General features: G+C 37.3%; 1 protein-coding gene across 1 annotated transcript in view; it reads right to left on the reverse strand.

Moving 5' to 3' along the window:
• LOC142166124 (uncharacterized) overlaps window positions 1-17239 on the reverse strand; it is a 50297-nt gene extending 33058 nt beyond the window's left edge. Inside the window, exons 1-6 of the mRNA XM_075224544.1 lie at window positions 16739-17239; window positions 16475-16657; window positions 5601-5828; window positions 5271-5427; window positions 5101-5159; window positions 4660-5038 (exon numbers count right to left, since the gene is read on the reverse strand). Of these exons, the coding sequence (XP_075080645.1) occupies window positions 4660-5038; window positions 5101-5159; window positions 5271-5427; window positions 5601-5828; window positions 16475-16657; window positions 16739-17239 (1507 nt within the window). The remainder of the gene's footprint in view (window positions 1-4659; window positions 5039-5100; window positions 5160-5270; window positions 5428-5600; window positions 5829-16474; window positions 16658-16738) is intronic.
• Between the last annotated feature and the right edge of the window lie 763 nt (window positions 17240-18002).

Raw genomic sequence — 18002 nt, forward strand, 5'->3', positions numbered from 1 at the left:
ATCTAGAAATTTACTTAGTTGTCCCAATTTATTTTATTTTTTTGTATTTTTAATTTTCTATTTTTTCGTTTTTCTGCCCACACCACCCACTCATCCTAACCCCCCCCCCCCCCAAAAAAAAAAACCCCTCAATTTTTTCTTTTTACATTTTTTTTTGGAATTTCAATTTTTTGTTTTCTCTTTTTTTTTTCGTTTTTCTACACTACCCATCCATCCCAGCAACCCACCAAGCCCCCTCAAATTTTATTTCTTTTACTTTTAGAAACAATCAATGACCAAATACTTTTTTTTTTTAAGAAACTTTTTGAAAATTTCGGATACATACTTTTAAAAGTTGTCCAAACAAGTTTCGGTGTTGCGTTTGTTTGTGTTTTTGCAAGAAAGGGTTTGTTTAGTGAATTCTTTTTTTCCGAGAAAAAGAAAATCAACAAACAAACACAGTTAACAAAATTGATAGAAAGTACAAGTTGAGATTTGATCAGGAAAAAAAAAAATCATACCAACGACAATTACATTGCGAGGGATATTATTTATTATGGATTGGACATCTAACTATTGGTCTTTTTGGTAAAATGAACATTTTTATCTACAATAAAAATTAGAGCCGTCAATATGGGCTTAGTCCGCTGGACCGGTCCAATACGACCCGTAAGTTAATAAGAATGGGCTAAGATTTTTGGAGCACATTTAAAAACGAGACTTTAAAACCCGGCTCATGTGGTGCATGAGGCTTGACCGAGGCTGGGCTAGGCCGGCCCGTGGGCTTAATAATATATTTAATTAAAAATATAAAAAATATATAAGGAACTAAATATAACAAGAAGAGTAGTTAGGCTGACCATTTTAAGGCCTATCAAAATATTGGGCCGGTCCAACCCAGCCCGTCAATTACTAAAGCCCGTGTGGGCTGGGTTAGGCCTGGCTGGTCAGCTCGTACTGAGAGCTCTAAATAGGATGAGTAAAAATAAGAAATTTTTACTTCCTATAGCAAAGGTTGATACCTTACTTATTTTAAATAAATACCCTTTAAAAAATTATTATTTCATAACTACATTTTGATTTTTATAGCCAAATATCTATTTATGGTCACCTCCTATCCTTAAGCCATAAAAAATGCTTTGTATTATTTCTCTCTCTCATTCTTTCATATTTTTCCCCACCCTCTCTTTCTCAACGACAAGTCTTTCTCCATGAATACAACCACAATTCTCTGCTGATTAATCTCCATTGTCTCACAAAATTTTCAACAGAAATAACTTCAAGTCCAATCCCATCGCCGGGGAGAAGAGTGATGTTGTAGCTTTTGGTGGGTGAGGTCGCGGAACAGCGGATAGTACCCCATTTAGCGGTGTGTTTGGGCAGCGTTTTTGAATGAAATTGGAGTTGGTTGAGAGGTGTTGCAGTGAATTGTAATAAAGCCGCCATTGTTGAGACTCTAAAGCAGAAAGCTTTCTAAGTGAGGATTTTGGGTGGAAATTGAATCGGTCCAGTTATTTAGAGAAATTTTATCGCGGCCCTCTCGATGAGACGACATTAGGATTGTTCTTGAACAAAGACGACGGAGTTTGGGGCTGAGCAACTTAAAGATTTTGTTAATATATTTTCAATGTATCTCGATGTATTCTATGTATTTCATTGTATTCATTTTCTTCTTTTTTTCATTGTATTTCAATGTATCTCGTTGTATTCCATGTATTTTATTGTATTCACTGTCTCGCTATATTCCATCAATGTATTCATATATTTTTTTTAATTAATATAATTTATGTATTTTATGTATTCAGATTTATAATTGTGTTTGTTGAGTTATATTAGGAGTCTATTGTGTTAATTGATTCACTTTCCGTTTAAAAGCAGCTGAATAGACCATGAATTGCGCTATTTACATTATTGTATTCACAAATACATATCGTGAATACAGTCGAATATAGTTGAATACAATAATCTGTCTAGCTGTAATCCCCTGTTTCACGCCGTGAATACAGTTGAATACAGTCGAATACAATAATCTGTTTAATTGTAATCCCCTATTTCACGTCGAGAAATGTCACTGTATTCATGAATACAATAGCTTAAATACATCGAATACACTCTAAAAACTTGAAAACATTATTATAGGAAGTAATATAGTAAATAATAGCTACAACTAGTTAATAACCACTAAAACATAGTGGATTCTGAAAGTTTCTCTAAAAATAACCAAACTTTAGTCCTGCTAAAAACAAATATATATAATAAGAACTAATAATCCAAACCAGGGAAAGTATGAAAAGTAAAATATTTCAAGCGATCACGCTCAATGTGAAGTATTGCTCCAAATAATCGCAAAGGATGCATAAACTACAAGTAAAAAAAAGGGGGGGAAGGTAATGAGTAATATGGGCCATAAAATGACATGGACTTGTATTTGCTATGGCCCAGGCAAACAGAGAGCCCAGTAAATAGTTTCAATACAATCTAAGCGTGTTATTACACAAATAGTCGGCCAAATTTAATGTTACTTTTCTAGTTGGTATACACAGATTATGCGCAGTTATACAAATATTGTACATCCATAATTATTTTTAATTTAATTTATGTGGGCGGCTATTTGTGTTAATTTTTCTTTCTATTTAATTAAAAACTATATCAATGTTGTTACACATACCCGTTTTCTAAAAAATAAAGTAAGCTAAAAAAAAGAAGTGAAAAATTAATTAAACATGGTCACATAATGGAAACTTTAAAACTATTAGGCTTCAAGAAGTATTTTAGGTTGAATGCGATCTCATTATTTTTAATCACAAATTTACTCTTTAACCAAAAATTTTGCAATTTAATCCTGGTAAAGTGTGCTTTCTTTTTTAATAAAATTTTACGTAATTTAAATTTATTGTACCAAATAGTTATTAAAAAAAAAAATTCATAACTAAGGTAACCGAGAGGAAAAGAAAATAAATTCAATGACGGTATTTCAGGTTCCAACTTGAAAAATGAAGTCAATGGCGGTGTCTCGGGTTCGAACTTGACTATGAAGTCACAAAAAGAGCTTTATCAAATGTGGAATTTTGAGTGCAAATCCGAGTTTAGAGGGTGTTTGGCTAAGCTTATAAGCTGATCAAACTGGCTTATAAACATCTTTTAACTTACATATGCGTTTGGTAAACATTCAAAATGCTTATAAGCCAAATATTTATAAGCTAAAATAAGGCATAAGTCATAAGTTGGTCACCCTCAACTTATGACTTTTCAGCTAATAAGCACTTTTAGTTTGACCAAGATTTTTACTAGTTTATCCCTACTAATACTCCCTCCATTTCAATTTGAATGAGGTAGTTTTGATTCGGCATGAAATTTAAGAGAAAAGAGGGAGATTTTTTAAACTTGTAATCTTAAAAGTGTAAGAGGTAAAAAGTTTGTGGGGGCATAACATTTGTTTGATTATAAAAGTTTTTCATTAAGGGTAATATAAGTAAAATAAAAGGTTTAAAGTTGAATTATTTTCAATTATAGAAATATATCATTCTTTTTAGAACGAACTAATAAGAAAAATGTGGCATCTAAATTTAAGCGGAGAAAATATTTTTTAACTCGCGAAAATATTTTTTCCAAAACAAATTTCTACTTTTCTCTTACTATTATATTCGTTGTTCATTATTTTCTTTACAAAAAAACTTCTAAAATTTGAATCTTTTATAAAGTTTTTAGGGTATTTGATTATTTTAATAAAAGAACAACTTATTAATACTTTTTTTTACCAATCACATCAACTGCTTATTATCAGTTTCAACACGTCTATCCAAACACTTTAAAACTTATCTAAAAAATTAATTTCAGCACTTAAAAATACTTTTTAACACCTCAAGCTTATTAACTATTTACAATCAGCTAAATAATTTTTGGGATTAGCAGAGTAATTTTCGCATTCTTATTTATTTTATTGATGATATACAGCCTGAGTGGTAGTATATGTTAGTTTGCTTACCTAACGGGTTAAATTATGTATCATCACGACTTAGCAGGATTTTGAATCGGGACAAGTTAATATCAGAACTCTAGGTTCATACGTTTTACTAACCATACGCAGGTGTCCAATAGAGTCTTTCCAAATGCTCTTAATAGGACTGCAAGAACGGACATCGAGCAAAAAAACTAAAAAAATGCATATTATTAGCATCTTCAAGATTATGCTAATTTGTACCTGAATTTCATACTCAAGTTCAAACTCGAGACATTAATTAAAAACTAAAAAGAAAATATAAAATATTAATATGTTGAAGATTATGAGTATACAATAGAATCTAGCCAAAAAAACTTGTGATTTCGCCAGTAAAATTGGGTACCATTATGAGAAGAAAGTATCAAATATGATTAATCACGACTTTTTATCATTATGTTGTGACTTCAATTTACAAAAATAGCCTGGTGCACAAAGCATTTCACGTTTATGTAAAATTCGGAAAGATTCACACTCCAAAGGGATATGATGTAAGTAGCCTACTCTCAGAGGCGAATCTAGAAATTCGGGACGATGAGTGCACCATTACTTTCAAGATTAACATTTAGTTTGATAATATAAAATTTTACAATCACAACAACTTAGCGAGCAAAAATAATTAGTTTCATTATCACAAAAACAAATATTATCAATTTATAATTGTACTCGACGAGTTTTCATACTTTGAAAACGATCAATAATAGCATCATTACTTACAGTTGCAAATACCTTAAGCTCTATATTGTAAACTAAACAACCATTTAAAAACTCTTCACTAATGTTATTACGTAGATCACTTTTTATGAGCTTCATTGAGGAAAATGCCCTTTCCACGCTTGCAGTAGCAACAGGTAGAATCAAAGTCAACTTCACAAGTAAATAAATATAACACCAAGTTTGATCCAATTTCGTCTCTGCCATCACTATAGCAAGCTCCTCCGTTCCCTTCAAGTTGATAAATTTGCTATGAGGCATTCGAGCATAGACATTGAAACTATCAAGCTGAAAGCTGAGATCTCGAAGCTTGTTGTCATCAAACTCACTTGGATAATACTCGACCAACTTCATTATTTTGTCTTTGTCAAAATTAGCAAATGAATCAATCGGATTCAAACAAGCCATACCAAGGAGCAAGTCACTACATCAAAACGACTATTTAGCTCATGAAGTTGCAAATCAATAACTGCATAAGATACTTCCACACTAAAGTGATGTGAATATGAAACTCCCGACCTCTTTCGTTTCGATTTTGGATAGTCTTTATCCATTTTGGGGATCATAATATCATGTTTACCACAGAATGAGTAAACTTCATTCATCAAGAACGCGAATTCACTTTCTCTCATAGTCTGCAATCTTATCTTTGCAAGGTCAAGCAACCTCATAGCATTGACTATGTCTTGATCTTTCTTTTGTAAAGCTTTGTTCAATTCATTTGTAAAAATCAACATCTTGAACATCAAGTGCAATAAAAACACAAATTCAAATTCTTGAATATTACCCAAAAGATTTTTTGCTGCAAATCTATCTAGAGAAATAAGACTATCTTGTTGCATATCTTTAAGCACATTAACAATCGACGAAAATATAATCAAGAAATTTTTCAAGGTCTTAAAATGCGAACCCCAACGAGTATCACCCCGTCGTTGGAGCCACGTTCTTGATTCAATCCTTGCCTGGTAAGTATTTCTCCAGATTTAAGTAATTCTTCTAACTTCTCTACTTGGTGTTGTCGAAGTATTTCCCTGCGTTTAAAAGATGCTCCAATAGTATTCAATGTGTTAGTGACAACATCAAAAAAATTATTCACATTCGGATGCTTTTTAGAAAGAGCTACAAGTGTCAATTGCAACTGATAGGCAAAATAATGAACACAATAGGCAGATGGAACATCTTTTAAAATCAAAGACTTTAGGCTATTTATTCTTCCTTGCATATTACTAGCTCCATTGTAACCTTTGTCACGACCCAAAATATACTAAGGGTCATGATGGCGCTGGACACTGCTGTCAAGCAAGCCAACCAAAATACCTGTTTAAGTACTCGTTTTAAAACTTTTGAAAACTATGATTTTTTCCTCAATTTTTACTAGTAAAACACAATCCTTACAATGTAAATAAAAGAATGTTTGGATATAAATACAAGATACCCAATAATCATCCCAGAATCCGATGTCACCAGTGCATGAGCATTTACTAAGAAGGAAATAAAATAAAGTAACTGTCCGGAATACAAAGTGGACAGAAATGAAAATACAGTACAATACTCTGAATGGGACTCTGATGGCTGCTGATCGTCTCGAGAAGTGCGGCTCACCTAAGTCTCTGTATCAACCATCCTTGTACGCCCACTAGGCCACTAAAGATGCATGTGCTTGTGCAACAAAAATGTACAGCAAGTGTAGTATGAGTACGAAAACAACGTGTACCAAATGAGTATCCCGTCTAATCTCGATGAAGTAGAGACGAGAGGTCGACTTCGACACTTACTAGCGGTCCAATAATAATAATTGTAAAAATGGGAGGAGATCATGAATTTTATAAAGCGATTATAAACTCATAAAGCCGGATAATAGGTAAACAACTTCTCAAATAATAATGGATTCCAAAAATTTACTTTTCATCATCTTTTATAAATTTATCTCCGGCCAGGAAAGGCAAATATCAACATTTATAAATCTCAGGCAAACAATACAAGCATGCTCATATCATGCCGAGGTCGTACGACCCGATCCAACATAAATGTAAAATATGCATTGCCGAGGGTCGAACAGCGCGAACCATAGATGCATCTATTACCCCGCTCGCGAATCATACATGCGACGCGGGCACACATAGATACACACATTCAAATAGCCAATCAAGAATTTATCAGGGAACATTTATCCAAATAAAAGCCAATTCTATTTTAACTATTTAAGAAAATGAAGTTTAATCCTTTTAGAAATTCATTTACCAATTCGATAGGATTTAAGCAATTTAACTGTCAATAAAATTACAAATATTCCAAGTATAGCATGCTTTTGGATCCTGGACTACTCGGACTTACACATAATAGTAGCTACGCACAGACTCTTGTCACCACGTACGTACGTAGCCCCCACAAATAGGAGCACATAACCAATTATTTTACCTATGGGGATAATTCCCTCTTACAAGGTTAGAAAGGAGACTCACCTCAATCCGAAGTTCCATAACCGGCATTCCACGCCCTTTCGAGGATTCAAATTGATGCACAACGCTCCAAAACTAGCCAATAATTATGCAAATCCATTAATATGTGACCAACTGCTCATAATAATCCAATTTATAACAATTCCTAACCCCAATCGAAAAGTTGGCAAAAACATCCTCGAGCCCACGTGTTCGGATTCCGAAACTTTTTGAAGATAAAGTTTGCCCATAACCTCACGAACTCAAATATATAATTTACTCGCAATTTCATTCCCAAAATTGTAGTCAAAATCCAAGAATACTAAGTTTCTAAGTTTTTCCTCAAACCCCAAGTTTTCCACTAATACCCATATTCAAATCCATATCAAAATCATGTATTTAACTTGTAATGAGGGGGAACAACTTACCTTGAGATACTTGAAGAACATTCCCCCTTGAAGCTCTCCAAAATCTCCCACACCAAATGAAAAATGGGAGAAAAATGACCATCTCCCGATTTTTAAAAGAACACACTGCCTCCAGCCTTTCCGCACTTGCGGTCAACTAACCGCTTCTGCGGTTCCGCTGGTGCGGCCCCACTACCGCATCTACGGTCCTTCCCAGGCCCCCTATTTCTGCTTCTGTGCTCCTCCTTCCGCAAGTGCGATCCCACTTCTGCGGCGACTTGATCGCATCTGCGGTGCCAGCCTTCTCCCTTCTTAACCGCATCTGTGCTCCTTTAGCCGCTTTTGCGGCAAAACCCCGCAGGTGCGGTTACACCAGATACCAGCTGTTGAAGCCCTTCTTCAAACTCCAAATTTGATCCGTTAACCATCCGGAATCCATACAAGGCCCTCGGGACCTTAACCAACTATACCAATATGTCCCAAAACATGATACAAACTCGCTCGAGGCCTCAAATCACATCAAACAACGTCGAAATCTTGAATCGCACTCCAATTCAAGCTTAATGAACTTTAAAATTTCAAACTTTTACTTTTAGTGTTTGAACCTATCAAATCACGTCCGATTGACCTCAAATTTTGTGCACAAGTCATATTTGACATTATGGACCTACTCCAACTTCCGGAATCAAAATCCGACCTCGATATCAAAAGTTCACTTCCGGTCAAACTTCTCAAAAACCTTCAAATTTCTATCTTTAGCCAAATGACTCTAAAATGACTCACGGACCTCTGAATTCACTTCCGATCACACTCCCAACACTAGAATCACCATGCGGAGCTATTCCCAGACTCGGAATCCTAAACAGACATCGATAACACTGAAATGCACTTCAACCCAAACTTATGAAATTCTTTTGAAAATGCTAGCTTCCACAATAGGTGCCGAAACGTTCCCGGGTCTTCCGAAACCCGATCCGAACATACGCCTAAGTTCGAAATCATCATACAAACCTATTGGAACCTTCGAATCCCGATTCCGAGGTCGTTTACTCAAAAATCCAATCTTAGTCAATTCTTTCAACTTAAAGCTTCTGAAATGGGAATTCTCTTTCCAAATCGACTCTGAACTTCCCGAAATTCAATTTCGACCACGCGTACAAGTCATAATACCTGAAGTGAAGTTGCTCATGGCCTCAAACTGCTGAACGATGCGCTAGATCTCAAAACGACCGGTCGGGTCGTTATATTCTCTCCCACTTAAACATACGTTCGTCCTTGAACGTGCTGAGAATTGCAGCGAAGTTGTCTGAAATCACTGTTTAACTCCTTGTACATCTACCCGTGCTACCACAACTCAGTCGAGCATATTAGCTCGATCAATCTTAAGATATTCTCTTTCCTTCAAACAAATAAGCTTAGAGCCCAATTCCAACATTCAGAATTCTCTGCCAGGACTGTTTCCAACATACGATCACCATATCAATCACTATATGATGTACCCAAACATGACTGCACAATTTTGCTGAATTCACACCTTGCACCACTTTACTCGTAGGACCATAATAACACTATCTGATCAAATTAGTCGAAATTCCACGAATTTGATGCTCTTATTGCACCTCATGACATACATAGATCTTGCTCTAACTCTTACAATACCGCCACGATGGAAGAGACGTGTAGAGATTCATAACCAACTACCGAATCAACAAACCATTGAGTCTATACTTCTGACAATAACCATCATCTCATTCTGAACCAAATAATGGTCTTAGCTCCTTAATATACTTCATATAATCAGATTGCACTGATCCTAAATCCAATGATCTCGTCTCACCCAGTACGAACTACTCTGGCAATAAGCCACCCAGACATGACCAAAAGTCTCATATGATGCTACAATGCGCCAATAGGCTACCAATTCGAACGCTATACAAAAGGAAAATGAACTCTAAAAAGGAAATCCAATTACCCCGCTCGCGAATCATACATGCGACGCGGGCACACAGCTAATATGAGCTTTCCTCAGAAAAATAGGAAACAAAACACATAAAACAGATACGGTGAATTGTACTCAACATCACACTGTTGCGGCACGCAACCCGATCCAAACAACATGCTCATGACGGCGTGCCACTCGATCCACACATAAAATTCACATAAGGATATACACACCAAGCCAGATTGCTCATTACAACAAAATACCGAATGTCGGTCACAAGCACGCTAAGTGTATAATACCATCCCTGGGAAGACATATAGCGTCATAAGCTACAAAACTCAAGAACAACTGAGGTGCGATATACGATCTGAATCTCAATAGCCATTCTGCTCATATAACATCATCTCTATGCGAACATAAAAAATTTACCAAGCCGTCTCACAACTCACACATCACAATATATCATTACGTCAAATAGCTGACGATGAAATAACACCCCGACTACCCTTCCATAAGGAGCGCATTGCTAAAATGAACACATCTGGCCTGATATAGAGCCCATATTCACATTACATCCATCCATAGACCTTAAGCTGATTCTGACCGTACTGAACCAGGCTAATAACCTTTCAAAGGTCCATAATAACTCCCCTTTTCCTCATAACACACAGGAACAACCATCATGACTGGAGTAATCCTCCACAGTCCACAACCCAATAAACCGAGTGCCCTCCAGGCATAAATTCTCAATTTAATGACATCACTTCAGTCTTCATACTTGGTTTAACTCTTCAATTAATCAAGTGGCTACCTGCCACACTTATACAACCTTCTCGTGGAGCACGTTCCCACAACCTTCCGTAACAGATAACAGGTCTGTACATCCAAACCACCGGCCACACTAACGCTGAAAAGTGATCAAGAATCCTTAACCAGGATGCAAAGCCTTTTTCACAAAACACCGATCTCAGGTGATGCTGAAGACACTACCAACTTACTTTAAACATCCAAACTCATTTCCTGCTCATCCGAGTTCGTGACATCCTTGTCAACACCGAACTGCAACCTTGATCCCCACTTCAAATTCCATACCACTCACTACACCCACACATGCCAATATATGATAGAACACGATTTTTGTCATAACTCTGGAACCACTAATAGATTAACACTTCATCATATAAAACATTTCACTTAGCTCACTTTAGGAGAACCATAGCAACACACAGGTGAATTCTCATAACCGTAGAATATACAAACCTTTAAGTAGTGGTCTAAGCCACCATAGCCCCTTCCGGGATCCGCCTACATATCACAGGTCATAACAGCAGAATATTTCTGAATAACATCAATTACGGTGGCCGACAAGCCTCACATGTACCTCTACAAATCACTTGCATAACTTGATCACGCTGAAGGAACTGATCACTACCACCAATATACCAATTTAACTATGGCTAATCAATCCGTCTTCTTCCAATTTATCCTTGATTGCCTTAGAAATAATAATAACTCCATTCAACACATAACACACCCCATCCACACTCATCCCGAGTGACCTTGAATCATGAGACCACGCTGTCTCCAATCCCACGAACCATTTCATACCTCCCTTGTGCGCACATTCACATTCTCAACTAGTTTGCCCATTCTGATAATCCCTCTACGAATCCGAAGTCTTTTCTCATTTTCCTCCCAAATACTACACTGCAAGTCAAAAAATCATAGAATATTCTGAGCCTCTTCTCATAAGCTGCTACAAAAGCTTGATTCTTAACCATACCTATAGGCTCGAAATCATTAGGCACCACACTTTAACTTTTGAATTCGCTAGGACCGTTGTTGAGAGTCACCCGCTCTGACTTGGCCCCAAATATAATCAACTCCATGAATCTTCTAGCACATGAATACCCTATCGATGAAGTACCCGGCAGAATCACTTCCCTTGAAACCCGCATCCCTACAAGGCATAAATCCAGAATCCTTCCCCGCGTCTGAACATAAGCCAATAAAGCCAACCATAGCACACCTTTAACAATTTCCTTGCTCAAATCACCTCTTATGTTACTCTCCTTTAGCTGAAATAACCTACCAATATGCTAATAACCAGAAATCTCACAAATAGACGACCATGCAATCCAACCGTAGGCGGTGGGACTCTCCCACTTAGCTTGAAGCCACTATTACATAACTCTGGAATTCACCGGGATTCTTTATCTCTTATTGATATAACCTTGCGCAATCAACCGCCAAAATTCTCGGAATCGTTCTGTAAAACCCCTTTTTTATACTCTAAATCATCAATCACATTCGCACAACCAATCTTTTTGCTGTATAACCAATAGAATTATTCGCAGAAGCTTCGCCAACCATGAGGCCGTTAATCTGCTCACTGGAGATAACCCACCTGTGGAATTTACGTGCCGACATCTTCCAACGCTGCTGCACAAGGTACAATCACTACGACATCAATAACCCATCATGAGTCTGAGCTCACTCTCTAGTTGCACAAGTTCCTTCACCCCTCATGGACATCAATTAAATGTGCGGCAATATCCTTTCAATTCAAAGGTATGTTGCATCCTTCTTCATTTCAAGCAGTTCCTTTACGTTATATCAAATCTCCCGCCGCATAATAGCCCATACCTCAAATTAAATCCGTAGACCCCAATCACCCATCACTAAAATTCCCAAGTCATTCCAAACTCTCCTTAAGGTGCGTAGTCATTCTACCACAAAGCCCATATGCAACTCCGCCACTCTCCCACTTTGGCGGGACTCACCCCTTTAATCGACTACTCGACCTTTGCTTCTTATACCTGGTCTTCTAGAAATTTTAACCACCGCCCGACACTTTACACATATCCTTCCTCATCTTTTGTTGCTCAGTTGTTGTCTTAGATAAAATCTAGCTTCGTAGCATTTGAACCCACAAATCGCTACTAACCTTAAACCTTTCCGAAGATCACCTTTCTCGAGCCATCAACATTAGAAACACTGATTCAATCCTGAACCACCGCACCCCGCGATATCTAACAGTCATTTCTCCAATATTATTTCACAATATCTTACCCCAAAGGTGAATTGCAGAAAACCATAACACCGACAAACTTAACACATACAATCGAGGACGACGACACTACATCGCAGATGAAAATTCCACCATGCTCGAAAATACCAAATTTTATTACTCCATCACCCCAAATCTGGAGATTCATAAACCAATTGCTTTTCCTCCGCTGGAATGAAATATCAGATCTCTGAATCGTGCACTGAGTAGACTTCCTTTCAAATCATTCACCGCCCCAACACATAGGCAAGTATCCTACCATCAAGTCAATACTTTGCGATAACCAATCGTGAGCATCATAGCAACCTGTGCATAGCCTCCAAGCTCTTAGAAGCACAACTACCGAGCCGAAACGATAGGAAAATCCTTCCGCAAGGCGACGACAATAGCCCAACCAACTATACTGGGAGAAACATCCCGCACCACATCTGTAGTACCATTACAATTCTTCAATTCTCGATTTATAACAAGCGGTTTGCGCCGCGTAAGATTGAGTAGGAAAGAAACAAAGGCATAAACCCCAATGGATCAAATCGCACAATGAGAAATCAAGAAAGGGAAGTGCACCTAACAATCATGTAGCCTCTCGAAGATAAGTACAGACGTCTCTGTACCGATCCGCGAGACTCTACTAGACTTGCTCATGACTCGGGAGACCTAAGGGAACCTAGTGCTCTGATACCATGTTGTCACGACCCAAAATCCACAAATGGTCATGATGGTGCCGGATACTGCTGTTAGGCAAGCCAACCAAAATACCTGTTTAAGTACTTGTTTTAAAATTTTTGAAAACTATGATTTTTCCTTCAATTTTTACTAGTAAAAGACAATCCTTACAATGTAAATAAAAGAATGTTTGGAAGTAAATACAAGATACCCAATAATCATCCCATGTGTCACCAATGCATGAGCATTTACTAAAAAGGAAATAATATACAGTAACTGTCCGGAATACAAAGTGGACAGAAATGAAAATATAGTACAATACTCTGAAGGGGACTCTGCTAGCTGTGGGTCGTCTCGAGAAGTGCAACTCACCTAAGTCTACGTATCAACCATGCTACTATGCCCACTAGGCCACTAAAGATGCATGTGCTTGTGCAACAAAAATACACAGCAAGTGTAGTATTAGTACGAAAACAACGTGTACCCAATGAGTATCTTGTCTAATCTCGAAGAAGTAGAGACGAGAGGTCGACTTCAACCCTTACTATTGGTCCAATAATGATAATTGTAAAAATGGGAGGAGATCATGAATTTTATAAAGCGATTATAAACTCATAAATCCAGATAATAGGTAAATAACTTCTCAAAAATAATGGATTCCAAAGATTTACTTTTCATCATCTTTTATCAATTTATCTCCGGCCAGGAAAGGCAAATATCAACATTTATCAATCTCATGCAAACAATACAAGCATGCGCATATCATGCCGAGGTCGTACGGCCCGATCCAATATAAATATAAAATGTGCACTACCGAGGGTCGAACGGCGCGAACCATAGATGCATCTATTACCCCGCTAGCGAATCATACATATGGCGCGGTCAACATAAATAAACAAACACCCCACTCGCGAATCATACATGCGACGCGGGCACACATAGATACACATATTCAAACAACCAATCGAGAATTTATCAGGGAACATTTATCCAAATAAAAGCCAATTCTCTTTTAACGATTTAAGAAAATGAAGTTTAATACTTTTAGAAATTTACCAATTCGATAGGATTTAAGCAATTCAACTGTCAATAAAATTACAAATATTCCAAGTATAACATGCTTTTGGGTCCTACACTACCCGGACTTATACATAATAGTAGCTACGCACGGACTCTCATTACCTCGTGCGTACGTAGCCCCCACAAATAGGAGCACATAACCAATTATTTTACCTATGGGGACAATTCCCTCTTACAAGGTTAGAAAGGAGACTCACCTCGCTCCGAAGTTCCATAACCGGCATTCCACGCCCTTTCGAGGACTCAAGTTGATGCACAACGCTCCAAAACTAGCCAATAAATATGCAAATCCATTAATATGTGACCAACTACTCATAATAATCCAATTTATAATAATTCCTAATCCCGATCGAAAAGTTGGCAAAAACGTCCCCGGCCCACGTACCCGGATTCCGAAATTTTTCGAAGATAAAGTTTGCCCATAACCTCACGAACTCAAATATATAATTTACTCGCAATTTCATTCCAAAAATCGTGGTTAAAATCCAAGAATACTAAGTTTCTAGATTTTCCCTCAAACCCCAAGTTTTTCACTAATTTCCATATTCAAATCCATGTCTAAATCATGTATTTAACTTGTAATGAGCGGGAACAACTTACCTTGAGATACTTGAAGAACATTCCCCCTTGAAGCTCTCCAAAATCGCCCACACCAAATGAAAAATGGGAGAAAAATGACCATCTCCCAATTTTTAAAAGAACACACTGCGTCCAGGATCCATCCTTTCCGCACCTGTGGTCAACTGACCACTTCTGCGGTTCCGCAGGTGCGGACCCACTACCGCATCTGCGGTCCTTCCCAGGCCCCCTATTTCCGCTTCCGCGCTCCTCCTTCCGCAGGTGCGGTCCCGCTTCCGCGACGACTTGATCGCATCTGCGATCCCAGCCTTCTCCCTTATCAACTACATCTGCGCTCCTTTGGCTGCTTCTGCAGCTCCGCACCTGTGGCCAAAACCCTGTAGGTGCGGTTACACCAGATACCAGCTGCTGAAGCCCTTCTTCAAGCTCCAAATTTGATCCGTTAACCATCCGGAATCCACACGAGGCCCTCGGAACCTTAACCAACTATACCAACATGTCCCAAAACATGATACGAACTCGCTCGAAGCCTCAAATCACATCAAACAATGTCGAAATCATGAATCACACTCCAATTCAAGCTTAATGAACTTTAAAATTTCAAACTTCTACTTTCGGTGTTTGAACCTATCAAATCACATCCGATTGATCTCAAATTCTGCGCACAAGTCATATTTGACATTACAGACCTATTCCAACTTCCGGAATCGAAATTCGACCCCGATATCAAAAAGTCCACTTCCGGTTAAACTTCTCAAAAACCTTTAAATTTCTATCTTTAGCCAAATGATTCCAAAATGACCCACGGACCTCCGAATTTACTTCTGATCGCGCTCCCAATACCAGAATCACCATGCAGAGCTATTCCCAGACTCAGAATCCCAAACGGACATCGATAACACTGAAATGCACTTCAACCCAAACTTATGAAATTCTTCCAAAAATGCTAACTTCCACAATAGGTGCCAAAACATTCCCGGGTCTTCCGAAACCCGATTCGGACATACGCCCAAGTCTGAAATCATCATACGGACCTATTGGAACCTTCGAATCCTGATTCTGAGGCCGTTTACTCAAAAATCCAATCTTAGTCAATTCTTTCAACTTAAAGCTTCCGAAATGGGAATTCTCTTTCCAAATTGATTCTGAACTTCTCGAAATTCAATTCCGACCACGCGTACAAGTCATAATACCTGAAGTGAAGCTGCTTATGGCCTCAAACCATTGAACGACATGCTAGAGCTTAAAACGACCGGTCAAGTCGTTACAACCTTGCACACGTAGCTTGGATGGGCTTAACGAGTGATCCAAAAGCAAACCATAAATTATATTCTGTAATGATAGTGCAGATGTATCATTCACATGGAAAATACCCAAAAAGCATTCAATCACCTCCCCTCTTTTGTTAACATATCGTATAACAAGGGTCATTTGCTATTTATGTGAGATGTCCTTTGATTCATCAACGAATATCCCAAAAAAGTCATCATCCAAATCTTGGATAATAGCCTTAATTATTTCTTTAGCACAAGCATCCACAATATCTTTTTGAATTGCTAGACAAATCATCATATTATTTTTTGGAGCTTTATGTAATATTACCTTTCCCACATCGAAATGTTTATCCCCATGAAATTCCAAAAGTTCAAGAAAAAGACCTTTGTATTCGGAATCTTCACTTTCATTATGACCACGAAATGACAATCCATTTCTCAAGAGAAATCTTACCACATCAACTGAGGCATTTAAGCGTATCCGATGATCACTTTTTTCTTTCTCACTTTGCTTGTGAAAAGAAGATTGAATCGATTGTTCTTGATTTATCAATCTTGCATCCTATTAAAATTTGTGATGGATACTACTTACTTCCCCGACATGCGTTCTAAGTATTTCCGTACCCTTGTTCCAACCCTTAAAACCATCTTTTGTAAATGCATCTCCCGCATTACCGCGACTTTCAAGTTCATTCTTAAACAAATAACAACACAGACAGAATGAAGCATCACCTTTTATGCTATATTCCAACCATTGAGAATATGGACCCTTAAACCAATCGGGATTAAATTGACGCATTTTGTTCCCAAATTTAGTTTTAGGGAAAGCATGACCACTCGGTTGACAAACCCCTTTTTGAATATAATGTCTCCTCACTTCATCTCGGATATTAGGGGCATATTGAAGAATCAGTATTCTTTCTTTGAGATCAGGATTAGGAGATCCTAGCTCAAGAACACTATCAACATTTGAAGGAAGGGATAAGTTTGTCCCTCTTTGAATTTCAGGAGCTATATTCGAACTAACAGAAGGCTGACTACAACCATTGGAACTTGATTGGCCAATGTTTGACCTGATCACAAATTTATCCATTTTGATGTTCCTACAAATTCAAATATCTTTTATCATCAAAATACAAATTCATAATAAAACTAAGGGAATCACACACTTTTAAATTCATAATAAACGAAAGGAATCACACCCTTCTGTATTCAAAAAAAAAAGGGAATCACACCCTTTCAAGTTCAATTAAAATAAAATGAAAACTTACCAGTTCTTCTGTAACTTTTGATAATTTTATCTTTGAGATCAAATGGAAGTGCTTGCCCACCGCCCAGTTCTTCACTTGACAGAATCTTGAAATTTTTATATTAAAAGAACCTTTGTTGAAATAAAACCACAAAAAAGAAACTTTGCTTCACTGAAGAGTCCTTCGTCTGTGAGTGATAATATGATACTTTTGCAATTTGCAGTGGACTTTAAACTTTAGAGTTACTTTTATCTTTATTTATGAATAAACTCTTAGCAGCACTTTGTGTATTATGCATATTTTATTAGCTTCAATTAAGTAAATTTTATACACTTTCATTCAATATCAATCAAAAAGGATTAGCTCAAGAAAAGTTATAAAAATAAATCTAAATCATAAAAAATCTCCTTCATTCAGTAGTTACAGAAGAAAAAAATCCCAAAATCAGAATAAACCTACAAGAAAACTTATTAACTAATTTAGAAAAAAATTAGACCTTATCTTAGAGGAATTGAAAAATAGCATTACACAAGCAGTGACACATTAAATGGAGACAAGATGTCAAGATTAGCCTTTAGCTTTTAGAACAAGAGACAAGAACAAATC

Source organism: Nicotiana tabacum, chromosome 11 (assembly GCF_000715075.1).
Source record: "Nicotiana tabacum cultivar K326 chromosome 11, ASM71507v2, whole genome shotgun sequence".
Classification (NCBI taxonomy): domain Eukaryota; kingdom Viridiplantae; phylum Streptophyta; class Magnoliopsida; order Solanales; family Solanaceae; genus Nicotiana; species Nicotiana tabacum.